This window comes from Halichoerus grypus, chromosome 5 (assembly GCF_964656455.1).
Source record: "Halichoerus grypus chromosome 5, mHalGry1.hap1.1, whole genome shotgun sequence".
NCBI lineage: Eukaryota > Metazoa > Chordata > Mammalia > Carnivora > Phocidae > Halichoerus > Halichoerus grypus.
The window spans coordinates 18,323,689-18,342,175 of NC_135716.1; the positions used below are offsets into that span (position 1 = coordinate 18,323,689).

The 18,487-nt window shown below is 38.9% G+C and overlaps 1 protein-coding gene and 1 non-coding gene across 2 annotated transcripts in view; one reads left to right on the top strand and one right to left on the bottom strand.

The window, feature by feature from the left end:
• HAS2 (hyaluronan synthase 2) overlaps positions 1-15,849 on the top strand; it is a 30,068-nt gene extending 14,219 nt beyond the window's left edge. Inside the window, exons 3-4 of the mRNA XM_036068690.2 lie at positions 11,462-11,563; positions 13,070-15,849. Of these exons, the coding sequence (XP_035924583.1) occupies positions 11,462-11,563; positions 13,070-13,999 (1,032 nt within the window). The 3' untranslated portion in view covers positions 14,000-15,849. The remainder of the gene's footprint in view (positions 1-11,461; positions 11,564-13,069) is intronic.
• LOC118520628 (U6 spliceosomal RNA) lies at positions 8,235-8,337 on the bottom strand. Its single transcript, XR_004909760.1, has one exon. It is a non-coding gene; the product is annotated as a U6 spliceosomal RNA (small nuclear RNA).
• Positions 15,850-18,487: the final 2,638 nt, after the last annotated feature.

Consider the following 18,487-nt stretch of genomic DNA (forward strand, 5'->3'; position numbering starts at 1 on the left):
TTTGTGATGGTGTTTGCTCTCATGAAAATGAGACAGGCTGTGTCTGTCATTAATTCCCTGACTGCTCGCCCTTGGGTTTCTTCCCTCTTAGTTCTCATTGAAGCTTTCTTCAGAATGTTAGTAGGGTCCCTGTGAATTTGCTAGTTGCAATTTTCTTGCAGATAATTTAGTTAGATTTTGGCCATGATGATGTGGAAAAGGGAGACCTATCTCTGATCTAAGAAAATCCATTGGGACACCCCTCCAGTCCTCTAATAGGTGAAATTCTGCTTTTCAGGAGACCTATCATATACTTTAGGGGCCTTGATTGCCACAAAGTCATGGCCGGTGGGATGACAGGCTCTGTGTTATGGGATGGGAATGGGCACTGGTTTCAGAGTCTGTTGACGGAGATGGTAATCCAGGCATTGTTAACTGGATGACCTCGAGCAGAACCACCTCCCCGAACCTGAGTTTCCTGCATAGAATAAACCAATCTCATAAGGGGTTTAAGATTACCATGAGGTTAATTTTGGTTAATAGCTGAAGAGTTTTGAGGCATTTTTTTTTCAGTTGATACCAATCTGCATATTAATATCTTCTAGGGAGTTGATAGAGTTTTACTCCCAAGTTTCTCCTATTCTCCTAATTTCTAGAACTGTCACAGTTGAGGTACTTTCTAGTTAACTCAGGACATTTTTATGTATTTTCATAATGCAACTTCAGGCCCAGGTAGAGGATGAAATGATCCTTTTATTTATTTTAATAAATATTTTCTCTCTCTTTTTAAAAAGATTTATTTATTTATTTAATTTATTTATTTATTTGACAGAGAGAGAGAGAGCACAAGCAGGGGGAACAGCAGAGGGAGAGGGAGAAGCAGACTCCCCACTGAGCAGAAAGCCTGATGTGGGGCTCGATCCCAGGACTCTGGGATCATGACCTGATCCAAAGGCAGATGCTTAACAGACTGAGCCACCCAGGGGCCCCTATAATGATCCTTTCAAAGGAAGTGATGGGATGGCTGGGGAACTTACAGAGGGTTTGAAGAATGAAGCTCTGAGCCTAAAATGAGGAAGCATGTTTTGATATTTTGCCTTTAATTCTAGTTGAAACTATTGCTATGTTTGCTATTTCTAATCAAGATGTCATTGTGAGGGTTTCTTTTTTCTTTTCTTCTTCTTTTTTTTAAGCCTGTTCCAAATCCCCTTCTCCCATCATTCTTGTTTTGAATTTTGTTTGTATCCTTGACAACTTGACATTGTGCCTGACCAGGACAAAATAACACAAACTATGAAATGTTAGAGTAGGCTCCTTGCTAGAGCCCTAATCAGGCTCTCAGAGAGACTGACCCAAGCAGCAGCTTTCCCTGGGCCCTGAATCCTGCTGGAACTCTCAGCCCACTCACACAAATGTGGAAAACCTTTTGGCATTCTGAAACCAGGTGATTCCATGCTGCCATCCCTCATCACATCCCCCAATATTTAACCATGTGTTGCCTATAAAAATGGAAATGTCATAAAGTTCAAACCAGTACATTCTCACCATCCATTCTGAGTGACCCAGGGTCCGAGCATTGCAAAGCAGAAGCCACAGAAAGACAAAGGAGAGGGGGTTCAGCATTACAAGTGACTGAATGTGGAGAGCAGGTTAGCCACAGAAAGAAGGAAGTCAAGTGTAGGTGCTCATACACAAGAGAAAGTAGGGCTGGGGCAGACACAGGACCATCTGCTCACATGCTTGCTAACCTGGCTGAAGACACTGCTTAGCTGTGTGGACACGGCCAAGACGATTGGTCTCCTCCAGTTGCAGTTGGGTCTTGGACACTGGTTAGCTCTCTTCCCACTTGATCTTGAGTAGATGTCCTGCCTGTTGCTTCTCATGACCAATTATTTCATGCCTTCACCATTCTCCCAGCGCCTACCCAAACTCCTTCCTCCCTAACTAACACATGGCCCTGCCTCCTACAAGAGAAAATCAAACGTATTGCTTCTGAATGCTATCAAGGTCTTCTTTTCTCTTCCTTTTTTACAGTCGCAAAGGTACCCAGCTTCACTTCCTATCTCAAGGTTAACCTTTCTGCATACATGCCTGGGCTCTCTGGGTCACCTGGGCTCTCTGGTGCGGCTCCCTCTGGTCTCTGCCAGAGCAAGGCCCTACTACCTGTCCCTCCACCTCTCTCAGCTCTCCTGTTTAGTCTTCTCGACCTAAAGCCAATCAGATACCTAACACTGACCTAGAATACGGAGAGAAGCTTTAGTCTAGGAGAAAGCCAGCGTGGTAGCAAATTCACCCAGGATGTTAGTGGCTGCTTTCGGAGATAAAGAATACAGGAAAACATAAGTAATGAAGTGAGTAAAGAAGGAAATGAGAAATAAAGAGAATGGGGAAGATTTTCTGAATTTTGAATCAAAGTGTTTTCTGGAGAGAACTTTTTTTTTCTCAAAAAGAGACAGATTCTGATCTGTCTCGTATGGTTTAAGTAAGGTAGGGCAAAACCTTTCTTACTTTTGCAAAATAGTACTTCTATTAGCTTTTTTATTTACTATAGTAACACATGGTGGTGTGTTTAAAAATACGGAAAAGCACAATGAGCAAAATTAAAATCCTCCACAGCACATACATGATGCACAGATTCTCAAATTTGATACTTGACAGCATATGCCTTTCTAATTTTCCCTTATTTTGAAAATAGTTTTCAGATTACATTGTATTTACTTTTTTTCATTTGTTTGTTACTTCTTCACAATGTCAGAAGACTTTTTAGGTGTACTTTGATACCTAGATTACATGATTTCTTTATTCTTATGTCCCATTACTGAACCTGGATAATACAACCTAAATGGCCACTGATAACCATGTGACCAAGGTAACTATCATTATCCCCTGATGTGTGGTATTAGGGATTGTCCAGGAAGAAAATACATAAGAAGCATAAACATGTTCTACCAGGGAAGATTATAGGAGACAATTTTATGATTAATTTACTCTGACAGTATCCTAGGTATCCATGTTTCCTTTAGCAGGAGAAAAGTAAGACTAAATTATTATTAATTGTAGAGTTGACCTTCATTATTCATGGAGTCTGTATTTGTAAATTACCCCACTCAGTAAAATGTATTTGTAACCCCCAAATCAGTACTTGCAGTGCTTTTGTGATCATTTGCAGACGTGCAGAACAGCATAAAATTTGAGTCACCTGATGTGCGTGTTCCCAACTGAGGTCAAAGAAGACTGCTATAAACTGTCCTGTACATGGTACAGCACAGCATAAACAAGTAACTTCATAATCTACTTTGTATCATGTTTTTCACATTGTTGTGCTTTCTGTGGGTGATGTTGCTGTTTAAAATGCACCCCCGCCCAAGTGTAGTACTGGGCTAGTGTTCCTGAGCACAAGGCTGTGACTGCCTTATGAAGAAAATAGATTTGTTGGGGGGCTTGGATCAGCTGTGTTAATGACTCAATTTCATATAATAAGATGTATTTAAACAGGAACGCAAGTAAAACAGGGTTCGGTATTGATCAGTAGACAAAAATTTGTGACCAGAGTCTCAGAGGAACCCAGCCCCATATTTGTGCTAGAAGCAATTGTTTTGCTGTTCTCTAAGTCAGTGTTCATGGAAACTTTGTGGAACGTAACTGTCATGAATCGTGAGAATCAACTGTATGTCAAATTTGCTTGGTTCCTGTTTTCTATGGGAAGCCTAAGCAATTGAAATATTCCAAGGGCCGATGTTGAGAATGCTTTATGTCTTCTTGTATCATTCATACTAGAGGGTAAGTAAGATTAGAGTTCATTGAAATAGGAATGGGGAAATCTGAATTCTAGACTTAACTCTGTTGTTTTCTTGCTATGGTAGAACAGATGATCTTCGAGATCATTCCCAGCTCAGAACTCTAACTCAGTACGATTGGTTTTGTTTTTTTTTAAGTTTTTTCCGGTACAGTTTTAATTTCTCTGACATTTTAATTTCTTTCTAGCAATACACCTAGGCTTTGCAGGAGTATAATAAAAAAACAAAGCAAAAAAAAGGGGGGGAGGGTATCAGAATCTGCTTTTCACTTAGCAGTTATTATCATGTTTTCACTTTCATTTTTATCTTTTCATTTTTATTTTATTCTATCTTTTTAAGATTTTATTTTTGAGTAACCTCTACACCCAACATGGGGCTCGAACTCGCAACCCTGAGATCAAGATTCACAGACTACCGACTGAGCCAGCCAGGCTCCCCTCACTTTCATCTTTAATCTGCCCTTTGCCCCAAATTTGGATTCTTGAATGTAAGCCCTAAGTTAAGTGCCACCATAATGGGATTTCCTGACTCCCTTCTTTAGAATGAGAATTCCAACCATTTGGAATAAGGGTGTTTCATGGCTTAAGCCTTAGAGGTGACAACATTTGGTTTCCCACGTTCCCAGCTGGCTTGTCACCTTTGTTTTGCACCTTCTGTGACTTTCACTCATGTGTAAGCCTTCCTAAAAAGAAAAGAGAATGACCAAATGACTCCTTTTTTAACCTTCAGGTTTGAAGAGATTCTAGGTTGATGAAAGTCAGTTAATTATTTTACGACAATTTGGATAATTCATTCTACCAAGGCAGGCATATTTCTTCCTAATTCTTTTTTTAAAAAGTCAACAGAGAAGGGCCAAATTGCTTAGATGTCTATGATTGTCTTAGATGTTCATTGGCTAGATTTGAGATCCCTTGCCATAAACTCAATTGGTGTAAGAAAAGGTGGTCTTCCTCATCCTGCCTCCCTCTCACGAAAGATTATCTTTTTCTTTCTTTGAGGATATTTTTTTTCTGGAATGGTTTTACTAATTAATTTCAAAGTGACTTTTTAGCTCTAAAGTTCTTATATTTTATGATTTTGTATTTGCCACTTTAATCTGAGGCTGGTAAATTTAGCTGTAGGCTTACTTGTAAATTCCATTTATCCAGAATCCAAATAAATAGAAAATCAAGATTTTTAAAAATCGAAAGTACCATGCGATATTGATAAAGTCCTACAAGTTTGTTATAATAAAGTTAATTACCATATACCATGAACTTTTGAGTGACCTTGTTGGTTATATTGGAGAAATTTTAAATTGTGTGCAATAGTCTATTTTTGTGAAGGTTATTTTCCATTCTAAATTTTTAGTTTCCCCCATCTCCTGCATGTCTATGGTCCCATCCAAATTATGTACCCTTTTTCAGCAGATAATTGAGTTCTCAAGTCTAGATTTAAAAAATAAAATTCTGTCCTATACATTTAGGTACTTAACAAAACCAATTTTAAATAGTATCACGTTCAGCAGGTTCAATGTCAATGAGGTATGAAGTCAAGATGCAATACTTTTATAAGTCTTAATGGGTCCAGGGTCTACCCTTTGCTCGAGGATGAACTTTAACACATTACACCCCAAGGGTACATTCAAGGCTGTACGTGAATACTAAGCAGCTGCAAACTACTCTCTATTTTTTTTTCTTTAATTTCTTTTCTCTAGTAAACAACCCAATCTAAGGATTTTTACATTGCCTGCCCAGAATTCAGTTTGCCTAACTTGAGCTTATTGGGTATCGGAGTAGGCATCGGTTTCCTGCTCTCCCCGTGTGCCTTCACTTATTTACAGTGAGAATAAGAAGGACCCCTTCTCATTGGATTAGTGTCCTCAGTTGGGGCAGAGCTCTGTTTTTGGTTTATCACTTCTGGTTTAGGTTGATCACTTTATGCCTTCTTTTTATTGAGCATTTACTATGAGCTAGCCATTATTAAGTGCTTTACATGTGTTATCGAATTAATTTACCAACACAACAAACTTTAGGTGGATATGATTGTCCATATTTTTCATCTGAGCAGTGGAGGCTTAGGAAGGTGAGGTAAGGGCACCAAGGTCAAGAATCTAGTCCAAGTTTATGTAAACTTGGTGAATGGTGGATTAAGGCAGATCTGTTTCATCCTGATATTGGCATAGTGCTTTCTCTTCCACAGTGGTGTGTTTCCTCTGGTATTCTACTGTTAAGGGTTCAGGAGACTGGCACCATCTTGTGTTTGCTAGTAAATAGCTATTTGTGATTTTTTTGTTGTTGTTCTGGCCTATCCCTTTTCACTAGAGAAATGTCCTCAGGGAAAGGAAGGGTGAAGGAAACTCCATTTACTTCGTGGTAAAGCTGTTCAGGAAGGCTGGTAGCGGGGTCATGACCAAGAGTAAATTCCACACACTACAGAAAAAAAGTTTCACTGGGTCAAGGTTGAGATGAAGGGTCAAGCCTTGCAAGTAGGCAAAGGATAAAGGCAGTAGCAACAGAAGGGGTCCTGATTTATTTTCAACCTGTTAACTCATTGAAGGCAGCCAGAGTAATTAAGATTTTCTCTTAATCTGTGTGGCTCTCAATGCCCTTTGAAGTGGTATGGGGCTGGAAGGGGGGGGGCAGTGGGGAGATCCACCAGGCAGTCTGAAAGGAAACACGTTAAAAAAAAGTGAAACATTAAAAAAGGTGAAACACAGAGACTCAAGATTTTATTTTAGTCTTGGGTCTTAGAATTTGAACAGCATTTGGCAGAATAGGTAACAATATTTCTAAAGGAGAGTTTTGTTTAAATTATAGTGAGGTAGATCAGTGAGATAAGTTGGAATGAACTTAAAGTCTAGTAACGTATGTAATAGACTATAAACTAATAGTTTGTAACTGAATTACAGACAGTTGCAGACACATTTTAATTTGTTCATTGTGATAAGAGATCCTCGATAAGTAATCAATTCCGATGGTCATTTTAGAGAGTCTCTGCTGAGCCATACATTTGTGGTAAGGATTGTCATGATCCCTTAGGTTATGGGTTTACTTAGTGGGTACAAAAATGTAAAGATTATTACCTTATACTAGTGGTGTACTTCTCTGTGGTCCTTTTCAATTTACAAGGGACTTTGATATGTACTGTTTCACTCCAGTACCACTCAGATGGCAAATGGCTTGTTAAAGTTCTCAGAAATAGTGAGATACAGGCCTCAAGACTTCTTAATTCCGAAGGCATTTGTCCTTATAATAGGCGAGTCTTGGCCAAAGAAAAAAATCTACTTTACCTAATGTTTTATAACTTTTATGCCATTACTGTTCCTTATACCACATAAAGATGGAGGCAATGTTTAAAAAAAAAAATCCACTAGAATTAAAATTGGGTTTAGAACATATTTAATCTCAGGGTTTTTTTGTTTGTTTGTTTTTTGTTTTTTAATTTTATGAAAGAGAACCTTCCCCCTGCAACCAATTATTTTAGTCCCAGGGTTGGCAAACTTTGCTTGTAAAAGGCCTGATAGTAACTATTAGGGTTTGCAGGCCATATGGTCTCTATTACAACTATTCAACTTTGCTGTTTTAGTGTGAAAGCTGTCATAGATGATATGACAATGAATGAGTATGCTTGAGTTCCAATACAACTGTACTTATGGATACTGAAATTTGAATTTCATGTAATTTCCCTGGGCCACAAAATAGTATTTTTTTGAAAATTTTCAATTATTTTAAAAGGTAGAAACCATTTTTAGGCCACGGACCGTATCAAAACAGGGGGCAGGCTGGACTTGGCCTGAAGACCTTAGTTTGTGACCCCCTGTTTTAGATAGGGAGGAAAGAGAGGCTGTTATCTCCCTGCTGCAATAGGGCAGGAGGAAGAAGGAGGAGCAGTGGTCTGAGGCACGTCAGCTGATGATTCTGTGGTTAAGACTGAGGTGGCTGGTTCCTCCCCAAAGTGCCTTTTCGTCTTGACATTTTCTACTCATTTTAGTGACAACTCGATGATTTTGCTTCATTTCCATATCTCCTAGTGAGAAATCTTAATGACTAGTGATCATGTGGTTTAAACAAATTACAGGGAGACATTCAGTGTGGACAGAGAGACGTTTTGATTTGTTCTCTAATTGTTTTCCTGTGTGTAAATCACGGCCTGTAGTTTGTCCCCAGGTGAGGTCAAGCTCTATGTCAACTGGTGTATGTCCCTCACAGTTTCTAGCCTAGAGCTAAATGGCCAACATTTATGAAATTACATCCTTGTTATTAATTGGTGGGGAGATGACTAGAAATCCTGTTCCCACTATACTGGTTTTCAGAGGGGCTAAAGTCACTCTTTAGATAGTAATAAATACATACTAGTAGGTCCATGAACATACATGCTGACTGTCTCAGATGATAGCTTTCTAGCTGGCATTCTGTCACCAAATAGCATCCAGAAATCCAGATTTTGAACTTATTTCTCTGTTTCTTCTTTTTTAAAAAAAATATGGAATGCTTCACAGCTTTGCATGTCACCCGTACTCAGGGGCCATGTTAGTCTTCTCTGTATCGTTCCAAGTTTGAAGCCAGTCACAGAAATTGAACTTCTTAAAAGCTCTTTCATCCTGCTATAGCAAATCCCTGCCCAGGAGACTTCCGGGAGCTTTCCCTTCCGACACAGTTCAGCCCACCATGAGAACAGTCTCTCTCAGAGAACTGCTGGTGCTTTGCTGTTGGAAACTGGGAGGGACAGGACCAATTTAAATATTCAGAGCCTCAGACGTTTGGTTCTCCCTTAGTCATTTCAAAGGGGCAGTTCCCTTGGCTTGCCTGTGCTCACAAGGCGGAGTTACTTGAACATTAATTCTAGATTGCCCCCTTCCTGTTGTTTTTAGTCTTATTTTAGCTTTCCGGTTTTACCTTTCCCAGCCTGAGTCAATAGAGGTGGGTGTGGCCATAAACTCAGGGTACTGGATTCTAAAGGTGGGTTGAGCTCTTGCCTTCACCCTCCTACCCTCATGACGGGCTGGACAAGCTTGCAGCCATCCATATACAAACCAGGGATAGGCAAGGCACAGGAGAAGCAAAACGTCACTTTTGGAGAAATTTGTTTAGGCTTCTGAGGTTTGCGTACAAACCCAAGTGTTAGGAAAATCCTGTTTTCTACAGCGAAAAACTAATGCCTCCCTGTTGCCTAAATAAGTGAGATCGTGCCGGACCAAAATAGAATGGTAAAAAATGAAACTAAACAAAATAAACGGTTTTTGTTTAGCAAAGGAACACTTTTAAGTCAGTAAAATAAAATAAAAAATTCAGATGTTAACTCTAAAATTATATGATTAGTTAAATCCAGAGAGGTTATAACTGAATACCCTATATACTTCTTAATTTACAAGTTTCAATAATGCATTTAAATTGCTATTTTCACCAACATTATTCATTAATATATATTAATTTTTTTTTTCAGAAAATATAGCTATTAGTAAAACGGAGACAGACACTTTTTTTTTTTTTTTTAAGATTTTATTTATTTGACAGAGAGAGAGACAGCCAGAGAGAGAACACAAGCAGGGGGAGTGGGAGAGGGAGAAGCAGGCTTCCCGCCAAGCAGGGAGCCCGATGCGGGGCTCGATCCTAGGACCCCGGGATCATGACCTGAGCCGAAGGCAGACGCTTAACGACTGAGCCACCCAGGCGCCCCGACAGACACATTTTTTAAAATGTTGGAATTCCTTAGTTATTTATGTGAGGGACTCATGCTATATATAGAGAGAGAGAGCGAGAGAGAGAGAGAGAGAGAGAGAGAGAGTCCCCTTCAACTCAGTTTATGCTTCTTGTTTTTTTTTTTTTTTCCATTCAAAACTGGTATATCAAATCCCTACTATTTTAATGAACTAGTAAGGAGAACTGTAAAAATAATTACTTTTTATATAAATAAATAGGCTAAATCTTGATTAAATCCATCCAGGGTAGTCAGTGTTGATGGCAAAATAATGGGAATTGCTGATAACTCTCCAGTCTCTATTAATTATGTTAATTACTGTTTGGATGGGGATGTGAAACTGGTTCATTACAGGTCAACTCTGATCAATTTTTATCTACTAGGCTTTGCTGCAGTCCCCAGAAAAGAATACTGTGTCTTACTGGTATTAATCAGGGATAGAGAAGTGGGAGCACTTTTCCTACTTGTGATTTTCTTTGATCATGTTGAAGTAGCTCTGTCCACAGGTATAACTCACCTGGGGGTAGTAGCCTTTCTCAGCTGCCTCACTCCTTCCCTCCCTAAGAGAAGTGATTTAATCTGACTGGTGAGTATAGGAGAAGAGAGAGCAGGCTCCTCCTTCCCCCTTTCTTCTGGGAGTGGGCTTCCACCAAGAAGCTGGCATCTTCCATGCTTTTAGAAGGGAATGCCCTTTATCTGCAGGAGAAGGCTGACCCACTTAGATGCTATTTGGACTTGATAGGTCTGTCTAATACTGGAAAACATGATTATGAAGCTTGCTATTCCACAGGTATAAACTCTGTTCTCTGTATTAGCTTTAGGATTATACAGGCGCTATTTTGGTTAGTCATCTCCCTTATTCTTTTGTTTCATTTTCCAACTGGCTTAGAAATCAGGCTGGAAAGAAAAGTATTTATAACCCTGCCCCCTTGGGCCTCCAACAGAACTGTCTGTCAGAGGTTCACTAGTATAGACTCATCCCAATAATTTTCTTGAAATTGTAGTTTGGTTTTGTTTCAGAATTGCTTTTTTAGACCCATATAAAGACTGTTTTTAAGAACAACTATTAGCTTGGGCGCCTGGGTGGCTCAGTTGGTTAAGCGACTGCCTTCGGCTCAGGTCATGATCCTGGAGTCTCCGGATCGAGTCCCGCATCGGGCTCCCTGCTCAGCAGGGAGTCTGCTTCTCCCTCTGACCCTCCCCCCTCTCATGTGCTCTCTCTCGCTCTCTCATTCTCTCTCTCAAATAAATAAATAAAATCTTTAAAAAAAAAAAAAGAACAACTATTAGCTTTTCTAGAATGGCTTATGATAATTTACATTTGTTTTTATGTACAAAGGGCTAGATGAATACTTAATGCTTTAGAATAAGAAGGTGGTCTGCATATTATGCTGGTTCCCTTCCTAATGGTCTATCAGCAGCTAAGCTCAGCTCATATGGACATCTTGCTTCAAAAGTATATAACCAGACGTAGGAGAATTGCTTTCCTGTCTTTTAGTCACCATATTAAAATAGGGGAGGGAAATTATTGTTAAACATGCCTCCCTTTCAAGACTCTCATAGGATTTTCTGACCACCATTCAGACCTGAAGGATAAGTTGCCTAAAGGACTTATTTAAGGCAACAGCAACAACAATAAAAAGAGTCCTCTGTGATGACCAACCTAAGATGTTTACTAAGTCCTGGAAAACTGGGGTGTTACCTGGGGCATAAGACTTCCCATTGCCAAGATGAGGAACATCCCTGGTAAACCAGGACAAGCTGGTTAGCTTGCAAGACCTACCTAGCACTTGGGCTGTTCTATCCAGCTGTGCCGTTTACTTCAATTGTGAGCTTGCTCTTTGCATTGGTCATGACGTAACAAACGGTCACCCCTGAAGTACTTGCTTACTGAGGCCCGGTGCCAATAAAGCTGACGGCATGATATGTATGCCCAATTTTGACGGTAGGGACCACACTCCTACTTCTTCCTTTTCTTTAACTCATTTCTACTTTCTGCTTTGCAGGTCTGTGATTCAGACACCATGCTTGACCCTGCCTCATCTGTGGAGATGGTGAAAGTTTTAGAAGAAGACCCTATGGTCGGAGGTGTCGGGGGAGACGTCCAGGTGCATATGGGCTTCACTTTCCGCACGAGTCACCTTTAGTTATACTTTTACTCGTTGATTCATTGAACATATGTTCACTACACACCAAACTCTGCCAGATGTTCCTTTGGTGCTAGAGACACGTTAGTATGTGCCTTGGACCCACTTTATTGCCTCTTTTCTTTCCTACATTGAAAAAAAAAAACAACACAGGATTTTTTTGCTTAACCCTGTGATGTAACCCTTGTCTGTTGGGCCTGATAAGTTATATATAATTAATTTAAATGTGTAATGATTTCTACCATATCTTCTTGAACTTGATGTTCTGGTAAAATCTGATGTTGGAGTTCATTTAGTTGCAAAGGTAAAAAAATGGAAGAACGGCTGGGGATGGATTCTATATTTATACCTTTGTATTTAAAAGCTGATTAATACATGGTTGACTAAAAATCCAAATTGGAATACAAAGGAAGAAAAGAGAAATAGGAACTCAAATTTATACTGGTAAGAAAGGCAGAGGAACAATTAATTAATAAGTGGGTTTTCTGATTATGATCTATTTCCCACCAATAATTACTTATTTCCCATTATTTGCTCTAAATGAAGAAACAGTTAATGAAGTAAATATTAATAAAGGCAACTTGGAATCTGTGGGATGGGAAATGAATATATATGTGAATATGTGAAAATATGTGAAGATTAAAATGAGTGCTTTGCAAACACGTGATCAAATTTTAGCAAAAGGTGAGAAGCCCATGGAAACTTGACTTTAAAAATTAGGTACTGTGTTGCCGTATAACCCATTTTATACATGCATGGTGATAGTGAAGGCAAAGACAATGCCTGGAATAGACAAACAGCCTGGTGATAAAAGAGGAAGCATGCAAAATCCAGATGAGAACCATGCAAAATTGAGATGGAGGAAAGAATTTAGAAATATTGCCAAGAAAAAGCTGATAACTTTCAGTAGCCTTTACATAGAGCATTATTTTTCAGGACTTAAGTTTTGGGAAGAGGCCAGAACAAACAATTTAATCACTGGCATTGCATAAAAGAGGGAAAGAAGGAGAAAGAAAATTAATGGAATTGAATGAGTTGGAAATTAGCCAGAACAGGGGAGGATAGGGCTTAAAAACCTTCACATTTTAGATGGGAGGAAAGAGTGGGAGGATTCAGGATCTGCGAACTGGAGCCTAAAAACACGTTCAATATTATAGCATAACAACAAGGAGAACAAAAAAAAAAAGCCCTGGACAAGAAAGAGGACAGAGCCATGAAGTAGAAAAACTGTTGCTCCTCAAGGAGTTCCAAGGCAGGCCCACAATTTATCAGATTAATCTAGTAACACAGAATCAGAGAAAATAAAATATAACCGTGTCAAAAAGAAGAAGGACACTAACACAGGAGTATCAAACAACAAACCTCACTCTAGGTAGTAACCTCACGATGGCGCAGATTTTGTTGGTATTTTAGCTGGGGCTTATGTTTTATTTATTCGTTTTGTTTTTTTTTTTTCCCTTCTTGCAGATTTTGAACAAGTACGATTCCTGGATCTCCTTCCTCAGCAGTGTGAGATACTGGATGGCGTTTAACATAGAAAGGGCCTGCCAGTCTTACTTTGGGTGTGTCCAGTGCATTAGTGGACCTCTGGGGATGTACAGAAACTCCTTGCTGCATGAGTTTGTGGAAGACTGGTACAATCAGGAATTTATGGGCAGCCAATGTAGTTTTGGTGATGACCGGCATCTAACGAACCGAGTGCTGAGTCTGGGCTATGCAACAAAATACACAGCTCGATCCAAGTGCCTTACGGAGACACCGATAGAGTATCTCAGATGGTTAAACCAGCAGACCCGTTGGAGCAAGTCATACTTCCGAGAGTGGCTGTATAATGCGATGTGGTTTCATAAACATCACTTGTGGATGACCTACGAGGCCGTTATCACTGGATTCTTCCCTTTCTTTCTCATTGCCACGGTAATCCAGCTCTTCTACCGGGGTAAAATCTGGAATATCCTCCTCTTCTTGTTAACTGTCCAGTTAGTAGGTCTCATAAAATCGTCCTTTGCCAGCTGCCTTAGAGGAAACATCGTCATGGTCTTCATGTCCCTCTACTCAGTGTTATACATGTCAAGTTTACTTCCCGCCAAGATGTTTGCAATCGCAACGATAAACAAAGCTGGGTGGGGCACGTCTGGAAGGAAGACCATTGTGGTCAATTTCATAGGACTCATTCCAGTATCGGTTTGGTTTACAATCCTCCTGGGGGGTGTGATTTTCACCATTTATAAGGAATCTAAAAAGCCATTCTCGGAGTCCAAGCAGACAGTTCTCATTGTTGGAACGTTGCTCTACGCATTCTATTGGGTCATGCTTTTGACGCTGTATGTGGTTCTCATCAATAAATGTGGCAGGAGGAAGAAGGGACAACAGTATGACATGGTGCTCGATGTATGATCTCACGTTGTTTGACGTTTGCAGTCACACACGCAGACACACACAAAACCTTAGTTCCTCTCGGGACTGTAGTCTTGTGGCATCCCATAATGCCACCAAAGGAGACCTATCACTGCTGCTGGGACTTGAACAAAGACGTTTCTATGGGTTTATTTTGATTCTGCCAAAGTAAAACAAGACATCAATGAGAAGAAACTCAGATTTAACCTGTTATTTCTATGAAAATGGGAAGCATTCTGTTTATGCACTTTTTCCTTAATGTACATCTGCCTAACAGTGTTTGCCCTATATACCTCACTAGCCATGCTTTATGTGGGTTATCATGGAAGAAAAGGATTTTGGAAACTCAAGGAAAAGTTCTTTCAACGTATTCAACCTAACTTATGGACTGTGTTGATAGCTAATGTTGTTTTTTTTTTTTTAGAAAGGATTTTCTGTTTAACTCTACCAAATGAAATGCCAAAGGAAATTTCAAAGGCCGTTGGCTGTGCTGTATTTTTATATAATTGTACTGTGTTTTAAAATTTTGTATGCCAATTTTTAAAACAAATTTTGCATATTCTATATTTTACTTCTCTGCCAAAATACACCTGTTCTTTTTTATTATTATTAAAATAGGTTCTGAAAAAATTCATACTTAAAAAAAAAAAATCTACCCAAAATGTGAAGCTTGGTTGACTGATGTTGTTCATGATAGAAGGAATAAAATGTTTCTCTCTCTCTCTACCTTTTAACATGGAATAGTTTATTTCTGTGAAAAGTATTTAAACTTTCAATATTTTAACTTTTTATTTTTTCATTTCTTTTAGAAAAGGCCAATATACCTGTCACACTTTGGGAGTAGAAATACATACTTATGTGCACACACACACAAAAAAGAAGTCATTGGAAATCAAGGCCAAAGGGGTAGAAAAGTGCAATTTTCCACAAGATTAAAAAAAAAGGGGGGGGGTGGGGGAGTGCTAGTCCTTGAAAGAAAACACTGGGCAAATGTGGAGATTCTGGCAGTGTTTTCTCACGCTGAGTAAAATGGAAAGTGGAGAAAAAATCATCTGTGTTATTTGGACAAATACAATGCAGTTCATCGTTTTGTTCTGTGGCCTGAATTCACCAGATCCTGTTGACATTGAACATAACTGACCTGTCTTTTTTTTCAGCTTGCCAGTTCACTTTCCATGTTATTAGGAGGCTTACACGGGTGAGTTGGATACAATTGAATAAGTGTAAAAGCCTATAGATACAAAACTGGCACATTCGAGCTTGTCTTCTACTTCCCAGGGAGGATATTTTTTCTGGATTCATACAGATAATCACTCCATCTGTCCTGTTATTGGCCTACATAAATATGTTTACGTAGTCAGAATAATACCAAGGTTTAATAAGTGTATCAAGAATTGGCACATGAGAAAAATTGATGAACCAGGTACCCTTAACCCGGCTAATTTCACTACTCAGAGGGCCTCAGTTATCCAGTTTGACTTTTGACATGACCCATCTTGCCTTGTAGCTGGTGCTGTGTAGACTTGTGTTAAAAACAATCAAACACATGAGTCGTTGCATAAAGCATGTTGTGATGAAGTGGAGTATGAATGTGGAGAAGTGTTCAGCCATGTGCTTCTACCATTCTGCTTCCTCGCCATGCAGACGCCCATGTTCCATCTATCCTGCCTAAGAAAAAGCTGCACATTCTACCTTCGGAGTACAAAAAGGTACACACCATTCTGCAACTCAGACTCACAGTTGGGAGAGTTTGCGGGAAACAGAGCACAGCATGCCAATAAATGAAACTAAAACTTGAGTTTGCCTTTTTAACTATTTATGTTCTAAGTTAAGCTTTGATAACTTTCAAATGTCAAATTCTCTCATTCTTTTAAAAGATTGAATTAATTGCCTGTATTTATTTTAGCAATTATTCAATGTATTTCCAGTATAGGATGTATAGTATAATTGATTTTTTTGTAAATAAAATATTTTTGATAAGAGTATTGCCTTTTTTTCTAAGGGAAGGGGGCATTTCAAACAAAACAAAAACTTTGTTTTTCTGATTATAGTGGAATAGATTTAAGAATGGGGTATGCGGAAAACAAACAAACATGCTTGGTCAAAGATAATAGAAGTCACTTAATGTTACTAATCATGAAGCAGAAATCCCCCAGATTGGTGTGGTTTGGAAATCTGGAAAACAGGAGAGAGAGAGAGAGAGAGAGAGACCCAATTAATATAACGCTTGTCTTTAACCTTACCTTCTACTTCCCTTGGAAGCAGCCCAAATTTAGACAAATTGTTTTATTCTGGTAATTCATCATAGTAGGGAATAAACATTTCCAGAAAAGTCATAAGCAAGTTTGTTTAATTAATTATAATATTTACAAATAATAGCAACGTCTTAAAGTAACTTCAAATCCAATAGAGAGCAATAATTAAATGAATTATGGCATTCCCAAACAATGGAACATTATTACCCATTAAAATATTCTCAGAAGATATGTGAAATTGGACAAATGTTACATTAAGAATATATAACCATTTTGTACAGTAACCTCCCAATTTTGTAAAAAATACAAATGTTTAAATGTGGTTATCTCTACTACTGGGAATATCACCGATTTCTATGCTGTATACATTTTTGTATTTTCCAAATACCATGATCCTGTATTGTTTTTATAATCAGAAAAAGGACAATAAATATTGCTTTTTTTTAAAAAGTGGGTTGGGGCATCTAATAGCATTTCCTGTTTTCAGGAGCTTTGATGGTAATCCAATTTGCCACTCATCCCTCAAATTCATCTTATTTCCCGATTTTCTTTTTATTATCCTAAGAATCACTCTTTACTTTGGTACAGTTAAATTATATATATATATATAAACAGTAGCCACTGAACATTATTGCCACTCTAGTGATGGTTCTAATCCCAATAATTGACTGATAAAGTCACTTGATGCTATTTAAAAGGTTGGTCAACTTCATGTAAAGGGCCAGTGAGTGTATGCTGTAGGCTTTCCTGGCCACGTGGTCAGTCCTGGGACTACTCACTCTGCTCTTACAGCACAAAAGCATCCACAGGCATTACACCAACGAACGTGTGTGCCCATGATCCGATAACCCTTTACGGACATCGAAATTTGAATTTGTAATTTTCATGCATTATGAAATCATTTCATATTTTTTTAATCATTTCAATATCTTAAAACCATTCCTAGTTTATCAGCATTACTCAAACAGGCAATGAGCCAGGTTTGGCCTGCAGGCCATGGTTTAATGGCCCTTGCTCTTTAGGAATCTACTGACTCATTTGTACCATTAAACACTTAACCCAACACCTAATTTTTGAGCACATACCAGGTGTCAGGGACTGCCAGGAGCACACCGTATAGACTGGCTATTTTATTTCTCCTATCAGTCCGAAGAAGGGGTTCCACTATTATTGCTATTTTACGGGTGAGGAATCAGAGGCTTAAAGAGAGTTGGTACCTTGAGATCATAAAGCTGGTAAATTGTGATGGTGGAACTTAGGGGCAGGCATTCTGATGTCAGACTTACCCTTTAAACAGGTAAATAGTCTGTGCCATCCATGGTCCAACAGTGCCAGCATGAGCTGGCCATTTGTTAGAAATGCAAATGCATGGCCCTGCTCCAGACCCGCTGAATCAAAATCTCAGGCTGGCCCCCAGAACCTGTTTAATAAGATCCCCAGAGGACTTCCTTACATTGAATCTGAGAAGCATTGCTCTCATCTAGTATCTTCTGTTTTCCTCAGACGAAGTATCGTCTCTGTGATAACTGTCCACTCAAATATTTGCATTTTCTTTTTGAGCTATTCAAATATGGATGTTGACAGACACCCGGTTTTAACGAAGTTTACTGAACACCTGTCATGAGCAAGAAATCAAAAGGCAGACTCAAAGAGCTTATAATTGAGTAAGAGCGATATGATAATTACACAAACATTTGGTGCAAAATGGAATAATAAAGGTGTGAAGAATGGCATGGGGATATAAAAAGAAGGAATGAAGTGGACGATTAGCTCTGTTAAGATAGGTTTCAAGATAGTGTGGCATTGAGGTGATTCTTTAAGGAGGTGCAGATTTGTGGGGACTCAAGACTTTCCAGATGAAAAAAATATGGGTAAAGTAATAAAGGTGTGATTTTGGTATATGTTCCTTTCCACAGAATTAACAAGTTTAATTAAGGTGGGGGCTGTATTTAACCAAGAGGGCAGACTAAGCTATAGAAAGTATCTTTGAGGGGCGCCTGGCTGGCTCAGTTGGTAGAGCATGTGACTCTTGATCTTGGGCTTGTAAGTTCAAGCCCTACATTGGGTATAGTGATTGCTTAAAAATAAAATCTTAAAAAAAAGAAAGTACACTTGAAGGTAGATCACAGAATACCATAATCCAACTGGGAGAAATACTAGAATGAGATGTTTCAGTTTGATAGGGCACAGGATGTGCAGATAATTTTGAATGGGGTGCTAGCAATATCACGAA